The 24,314-nt window shown below is 40.5% G+C and overlaps 1 protein-coding gene across 1 annotated transcript; it reads left to right on the top strand.

The window, feature by feature from the left end:
- The first annotated feature begins 1,572 nt into the window (after positions 1–1,572).
- On the top strand, positions 1,573–24,314 carry LOC139459253 (beta-1,3-glucan-binding protein-like). The gene is made up of 10 exons (XM_071240702.1): positions 1,573–1,716; positions 3,524–3,665; positions 5,729–5,803; positions 5,964–6,024; positions 6,895–7,077; positions 10,629–10,706; positions 11,390–11,507; positions 21,510–21,581; positions 22,563–22,698; positions 23,961–24,314. Exons 1-10 carry the CDS (start codon positions 1,634–1,636, stop codon positions 24,171–24,173), a joined length of 1,161 nt encoding a protein of 386 aa, XP_071096803.1. The 5' UTR covers positions 1,573–1,633; the 3' UTR covers positions 24,174–24,314.

The following is a 24,314-nucleotide window of genomic DNA, read 5'->3' as shown; positions in this document are numbered from 1 at the left end:
ACGATTTAGACTATATCATAAGCATGTGTTTATGAATCGCTATCAAATAGTGATGATAAAAAGTGTTCAAGAAAAGGTGAGCGTATCCTGCCCCACCGGTGGCACCTGTCACAAACACGTGCAAAGGCAATTCAATGGTTCATCTGCCAAAACACTACACGGGATCATATGGTCCCCGTGTTATGTGTTAACAGACGCTTAAGTAACATTCTCACTTTCTCGCTAATCACAAAAAACTGATGTAAACCATCTCACTCATTTAGAAAAGACGACTTTATCTTAACAACAGGTCATCATCTGGGTATTTACAAAGTCTATGTGACGCCACATCCCTTGTTATAGCGCAAGTGATCTCAATAAACATGGCAGTCCGAAAACCTATGACCCGAGCGTATTCTGCCCCACCGATGGTACCCGTCACAAACACATGCAAAGGCAAGATAATGGTTCACCAGTAAATAAACTCGAGAGCATATGGTACACGTGAAAATAGGGAATTATGAAACATAAGCTGAGAGTAGGTGGATGGGTGACTGTGTTCGGCAGCTTTATTCCAGAGATTGTCTGGAACTTCTGTCTCACACCGAAATGCATGTTACATGTGATATCTCCTTAGGCAAGACACTTTGTTAGAAATATGCCTCTGTCCGTTCATTAGTAGGAAGAGATTGTAATGCGACTGCAAACATTCTCCACCTCATACCCTACTCAGACACAGTATACTGACTCCGAGCCCACCAGTCCTTGTCTTAGCCCATTAATGCCGAGCGCCAGACAGGGTAACAACAAGTAACCATCTTTTAACGTCTTTTGGTGTGACGCCGCCGCGGCATCAAACAACTGGTCTTTCATCTCCGGGCAGACACTCTATCCACTAGACCAAAATGTATACAGCTGACAGATTCAAACTACAATGAATTTGTCATCTTCTATCTGGTACCAAAATTAATTCTGCATCAGATTATTTGTTTACATTTACAAATGTAAACGCATTGTCACCACCAAACGGTGCACGCGTGGCTCGGTTGTCTTAGTCTGTCAGAACCATACCGTGCTCGTGTGCCCTTAGTCTGTCAGAACCATCCCCGTGCTTGTGTGCCCTTAGTCTGTCAGAACCATACCGTGCTTGTGTGCCCTTAGTCTGTCAGAACCATACCGTGCTCGCGTGCCCTTAGTCTGTCAGAACCATACCGTGCTCGCGTGCCCTTAGTCTGTCAGAACCATACCGTGCTCGTGTGCCCTTAGTCTGTCAGAACCATACCGTGCTCGTGTGCTCCTAGTCTGTCAGAACCATGCCGTGCTCGTGTGCACTTGGCGGCAAAACAATATCCGTGTGTCCTTGGTCCGTCAGAACCATACCGTGCTTGTTTGTGTCACCAAAGGGATAATAAAATAGATCCGCCTCCCTTTGCAGTTTTCGATAACCCCACTCACATTTTCACTCAAACACAAACCGGATGCTGACGGTGAATAAATATTATCCCCCACCCAGTAGACACGCCCCCTACCCTGTGACTACCCTGCACCCAACGCCACGCTCTGGTTCAAGCCCCTGACGTTATGCAAGTTTCCTCTACAAGTCCCTGGATCATCTGGCGCGGGCACGGCAGTCTCAGCGAGCAGGCCAACAGACATGGTGGGATTTGTCAGGACAGCGATCGTCTTCATCTGCATGGCGTCATCTGTCTTGGCACAGTCTGACGACACGAACCCAAAGTAAGTTATAATGATAATCTACAGTGAAACCTCGTTATTGCAGTCTTCGTTAATCCGGAAATCCTCTTCCTGGACAGTCTTGTTGGAGACCGGCCATTTGATCTTCGGTATCGAAAAATATATTGTCCCAGAAGGAATTTGTTTGAAACATAACTATGTTTCAGACTGTTAAAAAGAAAATATTGTTGCAAGATGATACTTTAACAAATATTTTGGCTCATAGCGTTTCTTAAAATCGTACAATCGAATCTGCCTTCAGCAGATACTTCTGCCAGTCCAGATTTCTGATGCTTATGGGAAGTGTTTCGTTGTTTTTATTGCAGCCCCTTGAGTAGCCCTGATACAATGCTTGTCAATGTCCATATATCAATACATGTTTATACACTTATTTTATGTACTTGTGATCCCATGTCGATTCCCCATTGTGAAGCCCACTTCTGGCGTTCCCCGCCGTGATTGCTAACAGCGGCGTAAAACCATACTCACTTCCTCTGACCCAAAGAAGATTGCCAGGTCTGAATAGGTCCACATAACCCCCTGTTTGAGGTTAGAGTTGACTAAAACTAGGATCTGATGTGTGTCCTTCCTGACTGTGTGACGTCATGACTCGACAACTTTGCTTTTTGTTCTTGTTATCAATCACTGGTTTCACTGAAACATATTTGATTGTGTACAGGTCACAGCTGTATTATTTGAAAAGAAAAGAAGAAAACCCTGTAGCAGACACTGTATTACATTACATACCCTGTATAAGATATCGTATGACATTTACATGGCCTGTAGCAGATATTGTATGATATTAAACTATATAGCAGATATTGTATAACATTTACATACCCTGTAGCAGACACTGAATGATATTTACATTACCTGTAGCAGATATTGTATGACATTTACATAGCCTGTAGCAGATATTGTATGACATTTACATAGCCTGTAGCAGATATTGTATGACATTTACATAGCCTGTAGCAGACATCGTATGACATTTACATTACCTGTAGCAGACACTGTATAGCATTTACATACCCTGTGACAGACACTGTATGACATTTACATAGCATGTAGCAGATGTTGTGTAATATTTACACACCTTGTAGCAGACACTGTATGACATTTACATACCCTGTAGCAGACACTGTATGACATAACATACCCTGTATAAGATATCGTATGATATTTACATGACCTGTAGCAGATATTGTATGGTATGAAGCAGAAATTGTTTGACATTTACAAACCCTGTAGCAGACACTGTATGACATTTACATAATCCTGTGGCAGACACTGTATGACATTTACATAGCCTGTAGCAGATGTTGTGTAATATTAACATAGCCTGTAGCAAATATTGTATGACATTTAAATAGCCTGTGGCAGACACTGAATGACATTTTCATACCCTGTAGCAGACACTGTTTGACATTTACCTACCCTGTAACAGACTCTGTATAACGTTTACATAGCCTGTGGCAGACACTGAATGACATTTTCATACCCTGTAGCAGACACTGTTTGACATTTACCTACCCTGTAACAGACATTGTATAACGTTTACATAGCCTGTAGCAGACACTGAATGGCATTTACATTACCTGTAGCAGATACTGTATGGCAGATACAGTAACATCCATGTAACATATATTGAGTTACTTACCTTGTAGGTATTGCATGACATGTACACATTATGGATTATATGCACAACTACCAATCGCTACGCAGTATTGCTCGATGTGACGTATACCCTTAGTCCCCCAACTGTCTCGCAACATGCATCACACGTGACTGTTGGTGGTACTACTTCCAGCTACAAGCCGTGCGCCACAACAGCAACACCATCAACAACGACAACAGAGTGCACTGAGTACCCCTGCCTCATGTTCCACGACAACTTCGACACACTGGACTTCAAAGTGTGGGAACACGAGCTGACGGCTGGTGGGGGAGGCGTAAGTCGAACACTGATGTCTCGAATATCCTAACCTACCTCTACGTTACTCGGACGACCCATGCTGTAGTCTAAGGCCTTGCATTATGTTTCCTAGCCACCATGCCAGGATCCACTGAAAGACAATTACATTCTGCTCCATAGTTTGACAGCACCGTACACATACTCGTTGATTTCAAATATGGCTCCGATTCGGAAAATGTCCGATTTTCTTTATGGCAAAATTGACAAAACTTGTTTGTGTTAATAACTTAATTTTATATTTTTTTGTCATTAATACACAACCTTTTTCCCTCCTGTTACCGTACAGGCAAAACTATTTTTTTAGAAAAGTAGACGTCACAAAATAAGTTTCTAAAATGGAAAGGAGTCTCTGTACTATGATTCATAACAATGGCATTGTGACAAGTCTACTGCTGTAGTTCTCGCGAGATACGTATATAATTATCGTAACATGAGCTAAGTGGTACATCTTTCCACGTTTCTGATCATGCTTCTGTCTATAGCATCTCGGCTTCTCATCAGCTGAGACAACCAAGACAATCTGGAAACAAGAACCTTATTTCCCCAAGAGTCCATGCAATGTGTACCAATCCAGACATTACAGTTTAAATAACTGTTCAAATTGTGCCTGGTGTTATTTTAGTGAAGTAAAATATGCTCATGTGACATGAACAGATATTTGAAATGTTTGACTTAAACCTACACACACATCACGAAAAACTTAATTTGTATTAATTAAACTGTATGTGAAACTTTAACATTTAGCAAGGAATTCCTTTCTAAAGTACACAATGTCCCTCCAGTTACAGTAAACTACGGTTATAACGAACACGCTTAAAACGAACTGACCGATATAACGAACTTATTTTTAGTCCCGGCATTTGTTGTACATATGCTATATATATGCTTATAACGAACTAAAATTAGTGGTACCTTTGAGTTCGTTATAACCGTAGTTTACTGTACTTAACTTGTCCCTGATGTTACTATGGAGCAGTAACAAGAGGGAAGTATCTTATGTCATTTTACATCTTAGCCAAGTAACTCTCTCTGTGGAATGGAAGAGCCTGGCATTTTCACAGTTAACTATGACTTATCTTAACAAGTAACCAAGCATGCCAACAAGTTGGTAAATATGTCAAAATAGTTGGAAACATAAGGGACAAGGGTACTCATGATATGTGAACTTGAAATGAACACTTAACTTCCGATCATCATTGGTACGGCAGGAAGTACAATGGCCTTTTTATGATTCTTTCGGCACATTGTGTTATAAATCATCAAATATTAATCACATATTGCATATTTTGTTGTTACAAAGTTGAAAACAAATGTTTATAATTACCTAAACTTTTGTCGTATCAATTAATATTATTTATTACCCGCTGGTTGAAGAAAAACTGGAATTCAGACATTTTCTGGGAATTTCCGATTAGCGTCATAAACGTATAACGTCTGCGCTGCTTTGGGTTTTTACACCATGACCTCGACCTTACTCGACGTAATATAACTGAGAAACTGTTCAAAGTGGCTTCAATCCAGGCTCACTTGCTACTTAACAAAACAGTTACTGTTCATATTTCTTAACACGCTCAATGGTACGGCAGGAAGCAGAAATTCCTGTTCAAAGATGGAATTATGGGATGCAATGGGAGTGGTCATTGCCTTAATTTGTTCTGGTAACAGGAGGGACAAGTTCCCAATATCAGCAAAAGACTTATGTTCCTGCTCCAAATGGGGAACACGGTCTTATTCTCATTTATTAAATATGTTGTTATAAATCATCAAATGCAAAATCACATTTTTAAGGTTTTATTATTACAAACTGTTTTATCAAATGATTTTATTTATTACCCGCTGGTTGCAGAGGAACTGGAATTCAGATTTTTTCTGAGAATTTCCCGTAAGCGTCATAAACGTATAATGTCTTTAAGATTTTTCCACCATGACCTTGACCTTACACGACGTAATGTAACTGAAATACTCCAAGATGACGTCAATCCAAGCTCACTTGCTTCATAAGAAAACTGTTGATATATTTTTAACACGTTCGTGTTTCAGAACTGGGAGTTCCAGTTCTACACCAACAACCGCACCAATAGCTACGTCCGCGATGGCGTCCTCTACATCAAACCCGTGAGTCGACGTACACCTAGATTGCCTTCTCTACTGTTGTTATATTCAATACTTGTGGTTCTCACATGCAACGCACACATATATGCCATTCCGTCTGCATAAGCAGGGCGAAACAAGATCAACGTGAGTTGCAACAGTTACTGTGTTCTGTCTGTTGTAGACGTTGACGGCGGACCAGTTTGGCGAGGCCTTCCTCACTTCCGGAAAACTTGAACTGTGGGGTAATGGCAGCGATATTTTTTGTTCATTTCTTGTTCAAATCCGCACTCATGATCAGCAACAATCCAGCTACGAAGGCAATTAAATAATCGAGTCTGGACCAGACAAACCATGATTGGATACAATGGATACATCCGATCCACGTAGTCGCCTCTTACGTCCAGAATAGATTACCAGAGAACAACTCGGATATGTTCAGGGGGCATATGGGTGAAAGGGATCATTCGGAACAACAATTTGTCGAGTAGGTCTCAAACACACTTGACTTGTTGCAGAGACGATTAAAATGATGACCCAATTGTTTGTTTGTTTGTTGTTTAACGCCGCAATCAGCAATATTCCAGCTATATGTCGGCGGTCTGTAAATAATCGAGGCTGGACCAGGCCTTCCAGTGATTCACATAATGAGCATCGATCTACGCAATTGGGATACGATGACATGCATTAACCAAGTCAGCGAGTCTGACCACCTGATCACGTTAGTCGCCTCTTACGACAAGCATTGTCTTTCGACAAGCATGGGTTACTGAAGACCTATTCTACACCGAATCGTCGCGGATCTGACCCGGTGGTCGTAAGGTATGGCTCGGTTCATGTATGTCAATGTACCTCCGCAGACACCAGAAATGTAGCTGCACCCATCGTATCCATATAGGAAATCGAACCCGGGATTTCAGCGTGATTAGCGAACGCTTTAACAACTAGGCCATCCCACAGGCCTATGTGATGGTGGCAAAGGGACGTGATTAATGGCAATACAACGGTGACGATGTTTATGTCAATGAACGATAACTTATTTTCTATATAAGCCGGTATGTGGTTTGAATCATGCACAAATCGGCGCAAAACCTCACTCACTCTGTATATTCCAGGTGGCGGTCCTCACGACACCTGTACCGGCAACGCCTTCTACGGCTGTGAGCGCACCGGCAGCAACGCCAATATCATCAACCCTATTCAGTCCGCCCGACTCCGGAGCTCCAGGGGTCTGAACTTTAAATACGGCAAGGTGGAAATATCGGCTCAACTCCCCAAGGGAGATTGGCTGTGGCCCGGTACGTAACTCCCACATCATATATCACTCCTAAATGTTGTTCGAATAAAACGTTCCCTAGATCGCAACCGGACGCGAAAAATTTGCCTGTCACACATATTATTCATGTGTTCACTATTGCTCAAAACATCATACACACGAGGCAATTCGCGCTCTGGCCACTTTCGGGGGATCTAGTTTTGATGAGTATTCTGATTTCCAAACTGAAACGCCAATATTAACCCAAAAATCAGTTGGTGCAGAACTATATTGTGAAATCATTACTGACCACACAAGATCAATGTGAAATCATTAATGACCACACATTACATGTATATTGAAATACCCTGTTTCGTGTATCACAAAAGGCAATACATAATTAATATATGCCAGTGCACTAACGAATGTACAGCAGTGTCACTGTCAAACGTTTTGAAAGAGACCTGTCTCCGCTCTTGTATCCGGAATAGTGTTGAAAGTTGGCAGGATGTCGGTGCTTTCAAAAAGGTATCCAATCGGCACCTAGCAAGTATGGAAGACGCACAACACGGCAGGTCGTAAAAGGCATCGAATCGTCTTCGTGTCGCTCTTTTATAGGACAGTATTCTGGTACAGCCAGCCTTCTAGACCCGTCTCATTCTGAAACTTCTCGGACGATCAAGTCTGTCATGTGGCTGCTGATTTCAGTGGGAAACTCTGGCCAGGGCAACACTTTACGTTTCAGCAAGGCTTCAATCAGTTATTTCCAATGAAATTTACTACAAATAAAGTCACAACAATCTCTACTTCCATATTAGTACAGGACTATATTGACACATTGATTAGTGTTTATCATGTTTCATTATCATTGAAACATTCTGAACAAACGTAGTCACCTGTAACAATTCATGGGGGGCACGGGTGGCTCAGTCGTCTAAGGCGCCGCGATTCGCTGTGCAGAGTTGCGTCCCTTGGGCACGCCAGAAACATATGAATGTGTGTTCGAATCCCGGTTCGCCCCGATTATGATTCTAGGTTTGTCAGCACCATACCCGTGCTCGTGGGTTTCACCGAAGTGGTAAACGTCTGAGACCTGCATTACTTCGGGCTTTCCTCCCACATTAAGCTGACACGCCGCGATATAACTGGAATACTGTCAAAAAGCGGCGTTAAACCCAACTCACTCACTCACTCTAACAATTCATGTCAAGTGATGTGACAATAATAGTAGTCTCTGGTGTACTTCACCCACTCTCGTTACATATAGCAAATATTCTACCCTGAATTTGGAATTCACTCGATTCTGATTGGTCAATCAGAGGTTGTTAAATCACAATAAACTTTCTCTGATTGCAACAGCCCATTTGACGGGTGCATCACCACGAAGCTAATATTCATAGAAAGGTACTTTTTTCAGTCATTGTCGGTAGGCATAAAGAAATATATCTACAATTATAAGTTACAAAATGCAAAGTTACTGTTACTATAATATTCAAAGGATGTGTGGTAATACATCTTAAAAGAGATTGTATTTTAAGTTCAGAGGACAACAGAGAACTTGGAATTTGGCGCTTTTCTATATACATATCTTGTGCGTCACAATTAGGAGATAAACATACTGTGTTTTCAATGTAGAGCAAGGTTACCTGTAGATTTAACCGCGCTAAATTGAGTTTGGAACCGAACGCGCAGCCAGTTTTGGGAGCCAGTTGTGGATGATAAATTATTTTCCGCGGGGATGCGGCCGTCAAATCAGCTGTTTCAATCAGAGGGGGTTTATTGTGATATGATAGCCTCTGATTAACCAATCAGAATCGAGTAAATTCCAAATTCATGGTTGAATGAGCGATATGGCGTCATAATGGTGACGAGCGATGTAGAACTTGCTTAGTTGTCTTTAAGGGTGACCACCTCATGTTAGCTTACGAACTTGCCGTGCTACATGCTTTTTAGTGCCTCGCATAAGTTCGTGAGAAGTATCACGTGTAAACAAACTGCTTGAGCATACAGAGCGCCATATTTTGTTTAAAGGCTATTGTCGGTGATTCCGTAAGTTCTGATCAACAAAACACTGGACTCAACCCATGCCGCTTTACTCAATATATTTTGTAACACCAAAGAGGTTGCGTTTTATTAAGTCATGGTAGAATAAATCTTCAGGTAAGCTAGCTCTACATTGAAAACTCAGTATGTTTATCTTCTAAACCAACCCCCTAAAAGTGAGCAATAATACGCATGTAGGTATGCTGATATTAAGATGTCGACACAGAACGTGTCAAACAAGGTCCGTTTCAAGCAAATATATTAACTGCTCACAAAGTATGTTTGTACACCCAAAACCATTGTCCTCACCAAGACCACCAGCCCGGCGTAAAAGTTATATGTGTACATTTATGATCAAATTTCACATCGCCTTTTGGGGAGGCACGCGTCGATGACATACACACTTATCGCTTATATTCCCTGCAGAAAACTATGTTTAGGGTGCGACCCTGTTTTGGTGGTTGCTGATGGCCGGGACATTAAAACAATTCGATATATCCCTCAGTTCGTTATAAGCGTGTTCGTTATAAACGAAGTTTACTGTGTGTGTTTTAAACATTACCGTTATGTTGTTAGTTGTTCAGTTTTATTTTTAACGAAACCCCCAAGTTAATAGAATGTGTTGAAAATATATCACAAAAATGAAAGAGAGACCCTCAATAGTCTACCGGTCTTTTTCCACAGGGTTCCAACGGTGTAAATGTTGATGCATCGTATCAAATCTTTTCTTGTTACTTACTGATAAAAACTTTTTTTAAATCATGAACACTCATTGCCTTTTAGAAAGTTGTCAGATGTAACAAATGTTCTATTTGCGACCACACTTTCTTTGTGAAGGACACATTCTATTACTTTTTAGGGTTGATTTTAATTACGGGAATTGAACACACACTCTCGGAGTGAATCACCAGCACACAAAGTCAGCGATTTGATCCAGTCAGCGATCTAACCCACAGAGCCACCAAGGCTTCAAATAAAATGAAAGTCCCACAACTGGTAGTGTAGATCAGGTACGTTGTGTACCCCTCTGAAATGTGTAACATGGCCCAGTTCCCATTGTCGAAAGCTATGGATACACAAGGCCTTTTAGAAATTTGTCAGATGTGACAAATGTTATATTTGGGATTACACTTTTTAGTGAAGTTTAAATTCTAGTACTTTTAATTATTTGTAAAACAAGTTTAAGAGTGTTAAAACGACTTGCGGTTAGCAAATATGCCTGTACACTCTAAGAGGTCGACACACATGAGTAAAGTTTTGATAACCTGTTGGTAACATGTTGGTAACGCTTTTATAATTCGTAGCTTATGCTTTACCTACGTGTGGGTAACGCGCGTTAATCGCGTCTTGATAACGCCACTATCCACATGGATAACGTACAAGTAGCGCGTTGATAACGAATAGGTTTGGCTTCGATACCGCCTTGATAACGCGTTCATAACGTCCTCGAAACGATGACGGTAACGTGGTTCTAGCTTGTTCATCACGCCCCAATCAGCAGACCCGTCACATTGGTCTAACATAAGTGTATAAAATGGTCATCTGTTTCAGCCATATGGATGCTGCCGACGTACACGGAGTATGGCCGTTGGCCGGCGTCCGGCGAGATTGACATCATGGAGAGCAGAGGTAAATATGACCATACTGAATGAAAACCTTTCTTCCAAATCCCAAACATAAACAAGTAAATGTATTGGATTAAGTCTTGGACATAAACTGGTCAATGAAATTAAAACATCAGCTTCGAATTCATAACACAAATGTATTGGTATATCTATAAACGCTGAATATCTCTGTATCTAGTGTTTTAATTCAGTTAAAATCGGGGAGGTAGTTAAGGTTGTAGGTTCCTATGTTCTGTCACATATGTTCTGTCCGTGGTCTAGTGGAAGAGTGTCCTCCCGGAGAGCGGAAGGTCCGGGGTTTGATCCCCGGCTGCGTCATATCAAAAGACGTTTAAAGATGGTACTTGATGTTACCCTGTCTGGCACTCGGCAGTAAGGGGCTAAAACAAGGAGAGGAGTCAGTATACTGTGTTTGAGTGGGGTATTCATGTTAAACTGTGGCCTGGTATCGCAGTGTGCTAGCACTATAAATCGGCATCAGTCCGGACTACAAGCAGCCACACACACACGTGCTTGCACGTCGCTATTAAGTGCAATAATCTTGAACGCGACGTGAACCCAATTTACCTAGGCCAGGGGACAGCATAGCATATTATATTTTCAAACAAATATTGACAGATTAGATTATGACTGGGAATCTTCGCCCCTCAAATGACAAGGCGGTTTAATTTGTGTTCATCCACACAGGTAACCGACACTACTACGACGCGAATGGCCGCTCTGTCGGGGTGGACGCTTACGGCAGCACTCTTCACTTCGGCCCCGACTACTTCAACAACGGCTGGTCACGTGCCCACCAGTCCTGGTAGGTCCGACTTGTTCGCGATCTGTCAATCAAAATAGGTAATTTATAACCAGGAGGTTAAAAAGGACAATAATATATACAACAGGTGTATTGGTGGTGATAGCATGTGTGAGCCCATTCCTATAGTGCCGCCTATCGTCATCTTCCCGAGGCAAGAGGATTAACTGACTATAATTTTTTAATTTGACGTTTACACGATATGCGACTTTTCCATTGGACGAGAGGTCGGTCACATGACCGCGAAATTGACGTTCATAAGTGTATGAACGACACAATTTGACGTTCATACGTTTTTCACGAGATAGTGTTCTTGAAATGACGTAAACACTAACGGACTACTTCCACATTCCTAGGGAAACCACTGGGAATTCCCTAGCACGAAAACATACATAAACATTATTTCTGATCATTTAGAACCTTTAATCTTGGTCTCAGCATTTCAGTATACATTGAGAAACGTAAGAGAGCTTGACTGCATGATTGTTCACAAATTTTTCCTCGCTACGGCCCATCCTAATGAACAAACGAAAAAATGCACATCCAAACTATCGTCAGTATCGACTCGATCTGTGTCTAGACTGACAGTGATTGTCTCCAGCAATCTACGAATTTACATTGGTGTCTGTTTGACGCACCTTTAATCACCTTTCAATATTTGGTCAGTTGATCAATGATGACTAACACATGTAACCGCCACAGGTTCATTAACAACTTCGGAAATCCTCCCATCACGTTTATCGTGTCGGCCATTTTGACGTCTTGTACTTAATTTAAATATATTACGACGCCCTGTGATTGTGACTGACTTACTGAGGTAGTTCATAACAGACCTTTCTCATCTAATGAGGATATTATATGAACACATGTGTTGCGTAAGATGTTTCTGAAGAGCAAGTTCTGCATCCATACGCTCATGTCACCTCTCTTTTTGGGGAACTATTTTATTCCGCGATATAGCTGGTTGTTGTTGGGCTATCAGTGTAAACATGAAGTCACACGTACTAAATAATAAAACTCTGTTTAGATCTTGGCCTACATCCTTTGAGGTAAGAAATTGTGATAAAAAATTATAAGAATTGACTTTCACTTTGTGTGAGTTCATTGGAGTATGAACCTTCATAGAGTGAGGGCCAAACATTGTATGAACGCCGTCGCAAGATCCGACGTTCATACAGTTTGGCCCTCACTCTATGAAGGTTCATACTCCAATGAACTCACACAAAGTGAGGTCAATTCTTAAATAAAAGTCAAGTTTACACCCTTGCCGAACTAGGCTGGAATTCCTGGGCTCGATCGTAGCGCCACCAGTGGCTATAAAGAGAATACTACACTCATTCTCGTTATAGATACCATTTTTACGGAACGAGTGGACTTACTGTGGTATCTGACCGAAAGTTCACGAGTTTCGTAAAAATGGCATCTAACGAGAATGAGTTGTGCATTTTATTAATTACCCACATTAAATATGTATTTAAGTGTAAATACATAACAACTTTCTTTCGTTGACAGACCAAACTGAAACCGGTTGTAAACTCTGGTTGCGCATGAATATTGATTTATACCCAAATATGGGCATTGTTGAGATTTCTATGCCTACGCATTAACAACATGCGCCTGCAGTTGTGTTTGCAAACATAACAGCACCGACGCTCAAGATCCTTTTGGAAGAATTTCTTCAACTTATGGTAAATCAAGCGCCATTTTGTTGGTACACAGGAAACCTATAGGAAAAATTGAGGAGTCACATTAGCGTCGCGTTTTGAATATCGGACCAACAGTCGGTCACTCGCACTGCCGGTGTCCCGGCTGTGCAATCAAACTGGTTCGGTTTCCTTGATCTACCAGCTGAATTTATATCATGTCCGTACCATTTTGGAAGAGGGAAATCAGAGTGTTCGCCAAAGACATTCACGTTAACTGTACCACCCTATACCTAAGACGTGAAAATCAACAAACTCAAGTCAACAAAATCAGCCTGACCACCCGATCCCGTTAGTCGCCTCTTACTGAAGTTAGTTGGAACACAGGACAACATTTTAGCAAGAATTAATACGCAAATTCCCACCACTGGAGGACATAGCTGTAACTCAAAGCACCATGCGTATATCTGATCTGTTATTATGAGTGTTTAACAAATGCGGTTTTGGGCGTTAACTGGATAATTGAATATGCTTTCTTGTACACATTGTATAACATCACTACACATAATTTTGACAGTTGCAGTAACGCACACTCCCGCGAAAGAGTTAAACACAACTTTGAACAGTATTTCATTTACATCACGTCGTATCAGATTGATGGATAAAAATCCGATGTGGTTCAGGCCTTAATAACGGTTGTTCAGGAAAAGGTGAGCGTATCCTGCCACACCGCTGGCATCCGTCACAAACACCTGCAAGGACAAGTCAATTGTTCACCTGTACAAAACACGGAAACAAAGATTCCAGTCCTCGCTATTACCGAGCATGTAAAGCACTTTGTCCGTCAAAAACATGGACGTGTATCAATAATATGTTCTTACAGGTAATACTTTCCATTCGTTTGGCAAAATGTATTGACTCAGAACATTATTTTTAATCAGAACGTTTAGGCTCTGGCATCGGCATGCAGTTGAACTCACCACCCATCTCATTATTGATAATGCTTCTTGAAGAGCTATGAAAACAGTAGCTGCAAAAGCACATTTTTACACTTTATCTTTTAATAGGCATGTGAGGCTTCTTTCATGACTCAGGGGCGGTCGGGTAGCTTAGTGGTTAAGGCGTTCGCTCGTCACGCCGAAGACCCGGGTGCGATTCCCGACATGGGTACAATGTGACAAGCCCATTTCTAGAGTCCCCCGCCGTGATATTGCTGGAATATTGCTAAAAACGGCGTAAAACCATATACTCACACACTCATAACTCAGTTTTAGTTGCACGGATTACTGTGGAATCCTAGATGGGACATTGTCGCGTTGTCGCATTGGCATTGTCACCCTTCCAAAAACAAGCATGATATGTCAAACTTAGCCAAAAGTAACACAGTGCGACATTTTGGCCCTTTGTCGAATTATTGTCGCTCTTTGAATAATCTTTTATTTTTTTTACCAAAGGGCGACAATGCGACAAAGCGACATTTTTCAAGGTCAAAATATGGCTCTTTGTCGCATTGTCGCCCCATAAAAAATGTGACGTGTAGGGAGAATCCCACAGGGGCACCTTGGATAAGTGTTATCGGATATGGTGTAGAGTCTCCGGTTTGGGCTGTTTGTTGAATAGATTTGGTTTGGTTTGGTTAGTTGTTTTACGCCACAATCAGCAATATTCCAGCTATATGACGACGGTCTGTAAATAATCGAGTCTGGACCAGACAAACCAGTGATTGACATCATGAACATCGATCCACGGAATTGGGATCGATGACATGTATCAACCAAGTCAGCGAGTCTGACCACCCGATCCCGTTAGTCGCCTTTTACGACAAGTATAGTCGCCTTTTACGGAAAGCATGGGTTGCTGAAGACCTATTCTAGCCCGGATCTTCACGGGTCTTGTTGAATAGAACAAGGGCACACGAACAAGGGCACAACGTAGAGATTAAAGCATCACCACCTCAGACAAATCTGTTAAAATATAAGATATATGTTATTGGATTTGAAACCTCTACTTGAACAATTGCGATTTATTGTATACTCTGTATTATTTCGTCATGGCAGAATATTTCTTTTTTATGTTGCTCGTTGAATTATCCACAAATAATGAGAGATAAAATGTAAACATCTACCTGGTGGTATACACTAATGCTACCGAAGCGCATATCTGATAAATGGGACTAATCGACTAATATTCCCTTCTTAAACACTGCCAGTTATAGGCGTTCTAATCTTTATTCTTTACTATTTATAACATCAGATAGTGATATAAACGGATATAATCCATACTGTGATAAGTGATTTATTACAATCCTTTAACTCCAACATCTGGGTAAGATAAGGATGTATTTTGTCTACCAGATTATTCAATATATTCCTCAATGATCTTCCACTTTATATTACAAAATAGCACTTATTGGTTTAAACATTTGTCATTTGTTGTTTCCCGATGACTCAAAACAAAATACAAGTGTTACTTGATGGTGTAAGTGTATTTTGAGCAACAAATAACCTAAAGATAAATGGTGGCAAAACAAATGTTGTTGATACAAAAATACTTACGGATATATATAATTACTTAGGAATTACATTTGAAACAAATGGTAAACTTAAAAATATTGCTAAACCTCTCCAGAAAAAGGCCCTAAGGCCTACCACAAGCTTCAGTCTCCATTCTTCACCAAGATATACCCACAGCTGTTACTTGCAAATTATTCACACAAAAATCGAGTGTGTAATCCTATATAATAGTGAAATCTGGGGGAAAGAATCAATGCTCCTGCACAACTCTGATTTTTTCATTGATTCTCGAGAAACTGCACCTCAGATATTGTAAAAACAAGACTGAAGTATTTGCAAAGCATGTTGACAGCCAACTGTGCGTCGACAGATATTTTGCAAATCTTTTCATGTTCTTATTGAAAGTGCTCAAGTCATTTGATGCACTTTGCAAGGTGAGGCCCGCACACCTGGACACGCACAATGACGGCAGTCGTGGTGAATAGGTAACACTGCACATTAACTGACATGCATGGTTGGCTACCTGTTGCGTCGGTATGTTGCTGACAGTTTCCAAGGTTCCGGTTCAATGTTTCGTTGTGCGTCCCGCTTCTCCAATACAATAAACTTGTCTTGCCTTTAGATTGCCGATTGTATACACGATAACACCATCGGGGCGTGGGAAGAAATCTCGAATGTGATGCACATGACTTCAGCAAGTTATATAATTATCTAAATTAAAATATAGATATAAGCAGCAATGGCAGGTTCCAGGTGGTGTGCGTAGAAACGTACGCAAAATATTCGGCCATATTCAACTAAATATATAAAAAATAAGAAGTTTAATTTCTCATCGTTGGAATGTGTTCAATAATAGTTTTTGTTTGATTTGTTGTTGTTAAACGCCGCATGCAGCATTATTCCAGCTATATGACGGTGGTTTGTAAATCATGATCATGACAAGACAATCCAGTTATTGACATCAAGGGCATCGACCTACGCAATTGGGATACGATCGCATGCCTCATCCATGTCAGTGAGCCTGACCACCCGTTCCTGTTACTCGCCTCTTACATGGGTTGCTGAAGGCCTATTTTAACCCGGATCTTCACGGGTACATTTTGAATAATGAACATTGAAATTCCGTATATGTTCAGAATACCTGTGTATAAGTATAGATAATATATCAGTACACGCCAATTAAATGGGTTCGATTGCATATGGTTCAATGATGACCTCTTTTTCAAGTCCATAGTTCAATACATCTACTTAAAAGATAAAACATTTATCTAAATAGTAAATTAGCAGGTTTAAGATACACACTTCCGACATTTTTCGGATAGTTTTGTCGTTGAGAGTGATTGAGTGAGTGAGTGAGTTGGGTTTAACGCCGCTTTTAACAGTATTCCAGTCATATCACGGCGTGTCAGCTTAATGTAGGAGGAAAGCCCGAAGTGATGCAGGTCTCAGACGTTTACCACTTCGGTGAATCCCACAGGCACGGGTATGGTGCTGACAAACCTAGAAACATAATCGGGGCGAACCGGGATTCGAACCCACAATCATAGGTTTCTGGCGTGCCTAAGGGACTCAACTCTGCCCAGCGAATCGCGGCGCCTTAGACGACTGGGCCACCCGTGCCCCCTTGTCGTTGAGAGAGAGAGAGAGAAGTAGTGACAGTAGTGACTGGTATCTGGTGGGTGCAAACAGGTGTCGAGTCGCTGTCTCAGATGGCTCAAATTACATGACTCTAAAGATCACGACGGCGATACAGACCCAGTCCCTGAACCATATGTATCAATTTCCCTTCCGCGCAGTCCTTAATGTAATTCTTTAATCCCAAATGAAACAAGCCTAGATGTTCAACAGGTTCAGGTAGAGATTTCCACCCCACCGGGGCTCCTTTTAACAAAATAATATATACCCAGAGACTAAGTTTTAGTCTCATCGTGAAGTACAACTACCCAAAATATCCCATGCTAGCCTACATTTCTTTAGATTTCTTCAGACAGACTCTCCATGTTTCTATCGATATATATCAAAATACAATTACACTTTTTAGCATAAATTCAGAGTGTCTATGAGTTTATATGTGTCATTCTTTTTGCGCAGAACACATATATACTGATTAATTAACGTTGTAATACAACGTAAATATATGTCTATATGTATACATCAGTTTAATCTTATGATCTTTATTCGTACTTTTGGCTCATTTTCTATAGGAGATTATGGGGTATAGACTAGTGGTTACATAACACCAGAAAGCCAGGTCCAAATTCAAGTCATGATTTCATGGTACGTCTTGTATGTGGGAAACCAATATCGCAATATGGCTGAATATGGCTAAACGTGGTATTAACCAGATTACTCACACATTTATTCAATTTTCTTTATGCACTTTCAACAATCTATGATGGGTATATCTATATACCCATAAGAATCTCTAATCATCCAAATGTCCATACATATATGTCCATATATATATGTATTAAGCAACTCCGGCACTCTTCCTTAAAGATAAATGCTAAGCATTTCCTCTGTTAATATTGATGTATGTAAATATCATTTTAATGTGAACGCTGTTGCAGTGAACGTACCACAGACCTGATGCTAGACAAACATCTTATCTCTGAATTGAACATATTTTACAGAAAAAACAGTTGTTAAATAAAAGTTATAAAATATAATAAAGAGAAGCCAAAAGACTTTCTTTATTTTACCAAATATTGGGCTGTTTCGGATATATTTGTTTCAGGGTCTGTATGACAGGTTTTCCTGATTCCTTTAAGTATAATGACTGAGTCAAGCTAGTTGATGAACAATCTTCTTTATGCCGTTTTTTATTGACTGTCAACTTTTACACAATGTTCTGATCCAAATTATGAATAATTGTACATCAAAATGTGCTGATATTTATATGTCCTTCCCTACATGCATATGGGTTGAGTCAGCTCTGTTAATAGTTCTATGAAATTAGCAGGGTCATTTATTAAGAAATGCTTAAATCATCAAATTAAAGATATTAAGTAAGTATAACTTTTGTATACATTCATATATGTTTGTGATTAACCCAATCTTGTTTAAATGTATATTGAAAGATGAGTGGTACCAATCTTTTTAATAATTTCAAATTATAATGACAGCACAGCAGGAAAGCATGGCACTTTAATACACGCATCTTGTAAACCCAATAGTTTAAATACGAGCAACATGTACATAAAGAGTATAGGTTTGGTGCGTGTCTTATCACACATAACTTTTAGAATGTGTGCATAATATGTTTAACGGGAATCTTGTAACTGGCAATAAATGTCATTCATGACGATTCATACGGGTAGATAGAGGTTATCACGCGAGTGTGTTTGGGGATGGTAAATATCCTGCAGTAGGAATAAACATTGTATTTAGCGAGCCTTGGCGAGCTAAATACATAGTGTTTATTCCTAATGCAGGATATTTACCATCCCCAAACACACAAGCGTGATAACCTCTTTATCATATAATGTCATTCTTTAATTCTGTGTTTCAAAATCGCTTTCCCTCTCTCACAAACATTACCGAAACATTGCGAGTTTTCCTGGAATGCGCGCATTAATATTTATTACGTCACAGGGTAAGTGATATGTCAGTCGGACAGTGACAGTAGCCAATATAGTTCCAACTGAAATCTGTTTCTTATACAGTGGCGAAGCAACATATACGCAAAACAACAATTGTTTTTAATTGCCTTTCGCGGCAATCCATCGGTCTGTCCGCTAGAGTAACTGCCCTTTGTCAAAGGGAAGCTACTCTAACACTAGTCTATGAGACGTCACGGCCACGGTCAGACGTTGAAAGTCGGTCTGTCCTGTCATAACGATAAGAAGTGTAGTCAGATGTACACACAGCGACAAAACGAAACAAGGTAACAATTCAAACATATTTCCGCCAAATCCAACTATTTTAATTTGTGGAGGAGGTTTCAAGCCGCAGAGGTCTACAAGCACAGATATGGCTACTGATCCCGCTTGGCTAGGCCACGTGCCCTCGCCAAATTGTTTCGAAATTTATATTTCCAAAGTTGCCAAAACTTATAAAATGCCTTAGCTACGTCACAGTTAGACACAGATTTTCAGTATATTAGACTGTTCTTTTGATAATGATAGCAATTATCCCTGTAGTTTATCCAGATTCCCGATGGTTAATTCTGACTCGATCGCCGAATGACATGTTTGTTTATAAACAGTGAAAGTAGTCCCTACATGACCTTTGATATTTGCATCTCTATCCGCATATGACCCCAACGGATATCGTTTTTATCCGTTGGCTTTATCCTGCCGAGAAACCTACCCATTATATGATAAATATATATATGTCCTTCCATACATGCATATGGGTTGAGTCAGCTCTGTTAATAGTTCTATGAAATTAGCAGGGTCATTTATTAAGAAATGCTTAAATCATCAAATTAAAGATATTAAGTAAGTATAACTTTTGTATACATTCATATATGTTTGTGATTAACCCAATCTTGTTTAAATGTATATTGAAAGATGAGTGGTACCAATCTTTTTAATAATTTCAAATTATAATGACAGCACAGCAGGAAAGCATGGCACTTTAATACACGCATCTTGTAAACCCGATAGTTCTTAAATACGAGCAACATGTACATAAAGAGTATAGGTTTGGTGCGTGTCTTATCACACATTACTTTCAGAATGTGTGCATAATATGTTTAACGGGAATCCTGTAACTGGCAATTAATGTCATTCATGACCAGATACGATTTATCATATAAAACTGGCATTCACAAGAGATATTGCGTGTGTGAGATCAAGCAATATCTACCATGACGTCACAATCAAATTACATCACTAATGGCTCTACTACTGAAGCTGTAAGCAGTACTCCTTACACTTAAGACACTGCTTATTACTGTCTACAAACTGAAAAAGTTGGAAGAATGATGGTGGATGATAAATAAAATCTCACCCTCGGAGGTTTTCACTTTTATCAATTTATGGTGATTATTTTAAACATTGGCCTTGTTAACATACTTCTTACTCTTACGTATATTATATAGTTTGTTTGTTTGTTGTTTAATGCCACACTCAGCAACCTCAGGGTGTTACAACATACAAAAAAATAATGATATCATAATCATTTTAAACTATGTTGCTAATCCTTAACTGAAGTAGTCCTCCAAACTTTACATTCAGTGAAGAAGCCGATGAACATATTAACTATTTAGTCCCTGTGTGACAGAGGTCACGCTTATCCAATCAAAACGAATAATACAAGGTCAACCTTGTACGACACACGTGTGACGTACGGATTTAGTATCTTACCACCTGCATCTTCACCACGTGAGTAATAATACGAGTTATGTCCCTTCTAAGCCTCTCCTATTGACTAATCACATTCCACCTCTCGTATCACTTGCATTTGCTTCAAACAAAATGGCGGCGCCCAGTCAAGACGATCTTATCGATAATCAAGATCTATATTGTGATAAATCGGGTCTTACATAGCGAAGTGCATCAAATCACTTGAGCACCTTGATTACAAATATGAAAATATTTGGAAAATATCTGTTGACAACGAGTTGGCGGTGCACATGTTTTGCAAATCCCGCAATCGACCGAAATCAGCATTACAGTTTACGAATCGGATTTCGATTTCGTTGCGCGATTTCGATTGGTCTATGCATAGACTCGCCAGTACAGCCACAATGTTACTCCATAATACCAGCCTTGTTCGGCAAGGGTGGAAACTGGACTTTTATAGTCAGTTAACTCTCTCGCCTCATTAAGATGCCTATCGTGGAATATCATAAGACGAGTTCAGAATCATGTTTTCTGTTAACAATCGGTTTCTGTTGGCAGGGTGAAAGAGAATGGAACATACGGAGATGAGTTCCATACGTACGGAGTCGAGTGGGACGAAGACGCTATCACGTACGTCACGTTCAGACCGTGCGCCATTTTCACGCATGTAGATTAGGCTTGCCATGAGTGTACAGCAGCGGTCAAGTAGTGCAGTCGATCAACATTGTCTGGAATGTACCGGGTTATGTTGTGTTATATACTGCATTATTTCGGGTTATATAATGTATCATGTTGGGTTATAAACTGCGTCATGTTGGGTTATATACCACATCGTGTTTAGTTATATCCGATATCGTGTTGAGTTATATAGAATACCGTTGAAGAACGTGTTAGACCATTACTGACTTAATCAATATAAAGTATAACCCTGTTGTCTCGAACTCGGATGTGTCGACTCCCCTGTTGTGGAGAACTCACATTCGGGTCGCGGCCGATTATTATTGCTATTACTATTTTTACCCAAATGTCTCCAACTGAATTATCGAACACCTGATTGTCTCGAACTCAATTTATAGCCCAAAGAGTTACAAACAATATAACATTTAACCGGATACGCCGAACTAAAAATCTGAGAAACAACTCAACTTCCCGCACATTTGAATTTGCATCAAGTATAATGACCTGAAGAAGATAAAGCGTGAAACATAAAAGGCAGGACAACGTTGATTGGTCAGACGGAAAAAAGATCGAGTCGGTCGGATGTGCAAACCCCGGATACCTCAAACTATTTCTCTGGTTCCCAGGTGTTCGAAACAATGCACCTCGACTGTATATAACACTACATTGTAATTGAACGAGTGAATGTCATTGCCAGTGCAATGCTATTTCAGCTGCATTCATATCCCTCAAAGTACAGTAAACTACGTCTATAACGATCACGCTTATAACGAACTGACCGATATATTGAACTTATGTTTTAGTCCCGGCCATTTGGTGTATATATACTGTAAATATACTTATAACGAACTACGGTTATTACGAACCCCTTTGAGTTCGTTATGACCGTAGTTTACTGTACTCTCAAAGTTGATCATGCAAATCATATTTCAGATTCTCGTTTGACGGGAGACAGACTCTGCGTGTGACCCCCGGGGAGACGGGCTTCTGGGGGTTCGGGGAGTTCAACAAGACAGGCTATGAAAACCCATGGAAAGATGCCCCCAAGATTGCTCCTTTCGACAAGGAGGTAATGCACGAATACACACATTCTGTCATTTACCTTCACATGAAATGTTTCTTAACCCTCATCAAATCACATGCATTTAGTTGTAGTCCTGTTCAACCTGTATTTATTTTAGCTTAAAGTGTAAATCAGTTCCGAGTATTTCGACTTAACGCTTATGTCGAATATCTGTATGTCTTCATGAAACCCTTTTATCTCGAAGAGGTAAATGTGGATCATTTACCTACATCTCTAACTCCCGATGTGAAGCGTTGCGTCCCATACCTACCATATCAACGTTGTTAATGTCATATACCGGTTATTTGACAACAAAGTCACATCCCCTCTACATATTATATACTAAAACTGGTGTCAAACCAACGTCAATGATATACCTCCACCTCCTGGCAGTGACTACCGTTCATTCTATGAAGAGAAATCGCCAGTCACTAGAAATCGGACTTCATTATTTTTCTTTCAAATTCCCACGATCAACATTGTGCCTACTGCCCTAACGGCTGCCGTACCTTGCCAATGTGACCCCTGAAGATCCGGGGTGGAATAGGTCTTCAGCAACCCATGCTTGCAGTAAAACGCGACTATGCTTGTCGTAAGAGGCGACTAACGGGATCGGGGTGTCAGACTACTAACTTGGTTGATACATGTCATCGATACCAATTGCGTGGATCGATCCTCATGATCTTAATCACTGGATTGTCTGGTCCAGACACGATTATTTACAGACCGCCGACATATAGCTGGAATATTGCTGAGTGCGGCGGTAAACAACAAACAAACAACATTGTCAATATTGCTGAAAACATCTGTAATGTCATTACGCCAAGGACAACAACACCTTATTCATTCTACATTCCGTTAAATTCTGAGTAACGCGGTGCCACACATAAAACATTCATCTGTTTCAGTTCTACATCATCTGGTTGTGACTTTCGTTCGTTCTAAGAGCTGAATGGTCGGTTGATATATTTCATTTGTATGCCAAACCCCGTGGTGATTTTGGGTAAGAATCAGGTCCGAAACAACCTATGCTGGTCTTAAGAGGCGACTAACGGTAAGGGATCGGGTGGACAGGCTCACCGACGGTGTAAATCTTCTGTTGAAGATTCTGATCGTCAGGTCAAGACTTAATTATGTACAGGGATGGAATATTTGAGACACACACTGTCCAAAGTTGTGACTACTGTATTTACATTACGCCAAGGGAGACAACTCATTCGTTATTCCGCATGACAACCCTGTGTATACATTGAACATATTTGTTTCAGTTCTACATCATCTTTAACGTCGCCGTCGGCGGTTTCAACTACTTCGACGACAGTTATAACAACACCGCCTACCCGAAGCCATGGACAGGTGCCACAGCCTCCCAGTTCTGGGCGGCTAAGGACCAGTGGTACCCCACGTGGAACCCAGACGTGCGGGGCGGGGAGGACGCCGCCCTTAAGATAGACTCCGTCAAAGTCTGGAAACTGAAGTGAAATCTCACTGACCCTGCCATTGTTTCGAAACAACAGTTTCTATCGTTTATCCTTGAAGACCACATCGAACATGTAAAACGCCCATGACAAACCCATTATCGTAACATTGCAAACATGTCACCATCTCAAATAAATATTCAT

The sequence above is a fragment of the Haliotis cracherodii genome, unplaced genomic scaffold, assembly GCF_022045235.1.
Source record: "Haliotis cracherodii isolate W230 unplaced genomic scaffold, xgHalCrac1.p SCAF_13, whole genome shotgun sequence".
NCBI lineage: Eukaryota > Metazoa > Mollusca > Gastropoda > Lepetellida > Haliotidae > Haliotis > Haliotis cracherodii.
Note: the sequence above shows the minus strand (reverse complement) of the source record. Positions and strands in the feature narration are given on the sequence as shown.

What these genes read in the sequence shown, in the direction of transcription:
- LOC139459253 (XM_071240702.1), top strand. Translation starts at nt 1,634, where the DNA reads ATGGTGGGATTTGTCAGGACAGCGATCGTCTTCATCTGCATGGCGTCA. An exon ending in TCACGTGCCCACCAGTCCTG is followed by an intron (nt 11,508 to 21,509) that starts GTAGGTCCGACT and finishes TTCTGTTGGCAG; the next exon opens with GGTGAAAGAGAATGGAACAT. An exon ending in TGGGACGAAGACGCTATCAC is followed by an intron (nt 21,582 to 22,562) that starts GTACGTCACGTT and finishes ATCATATTTCAG; the next exon opens with ATTCTCGTTTGACGGGAGAC.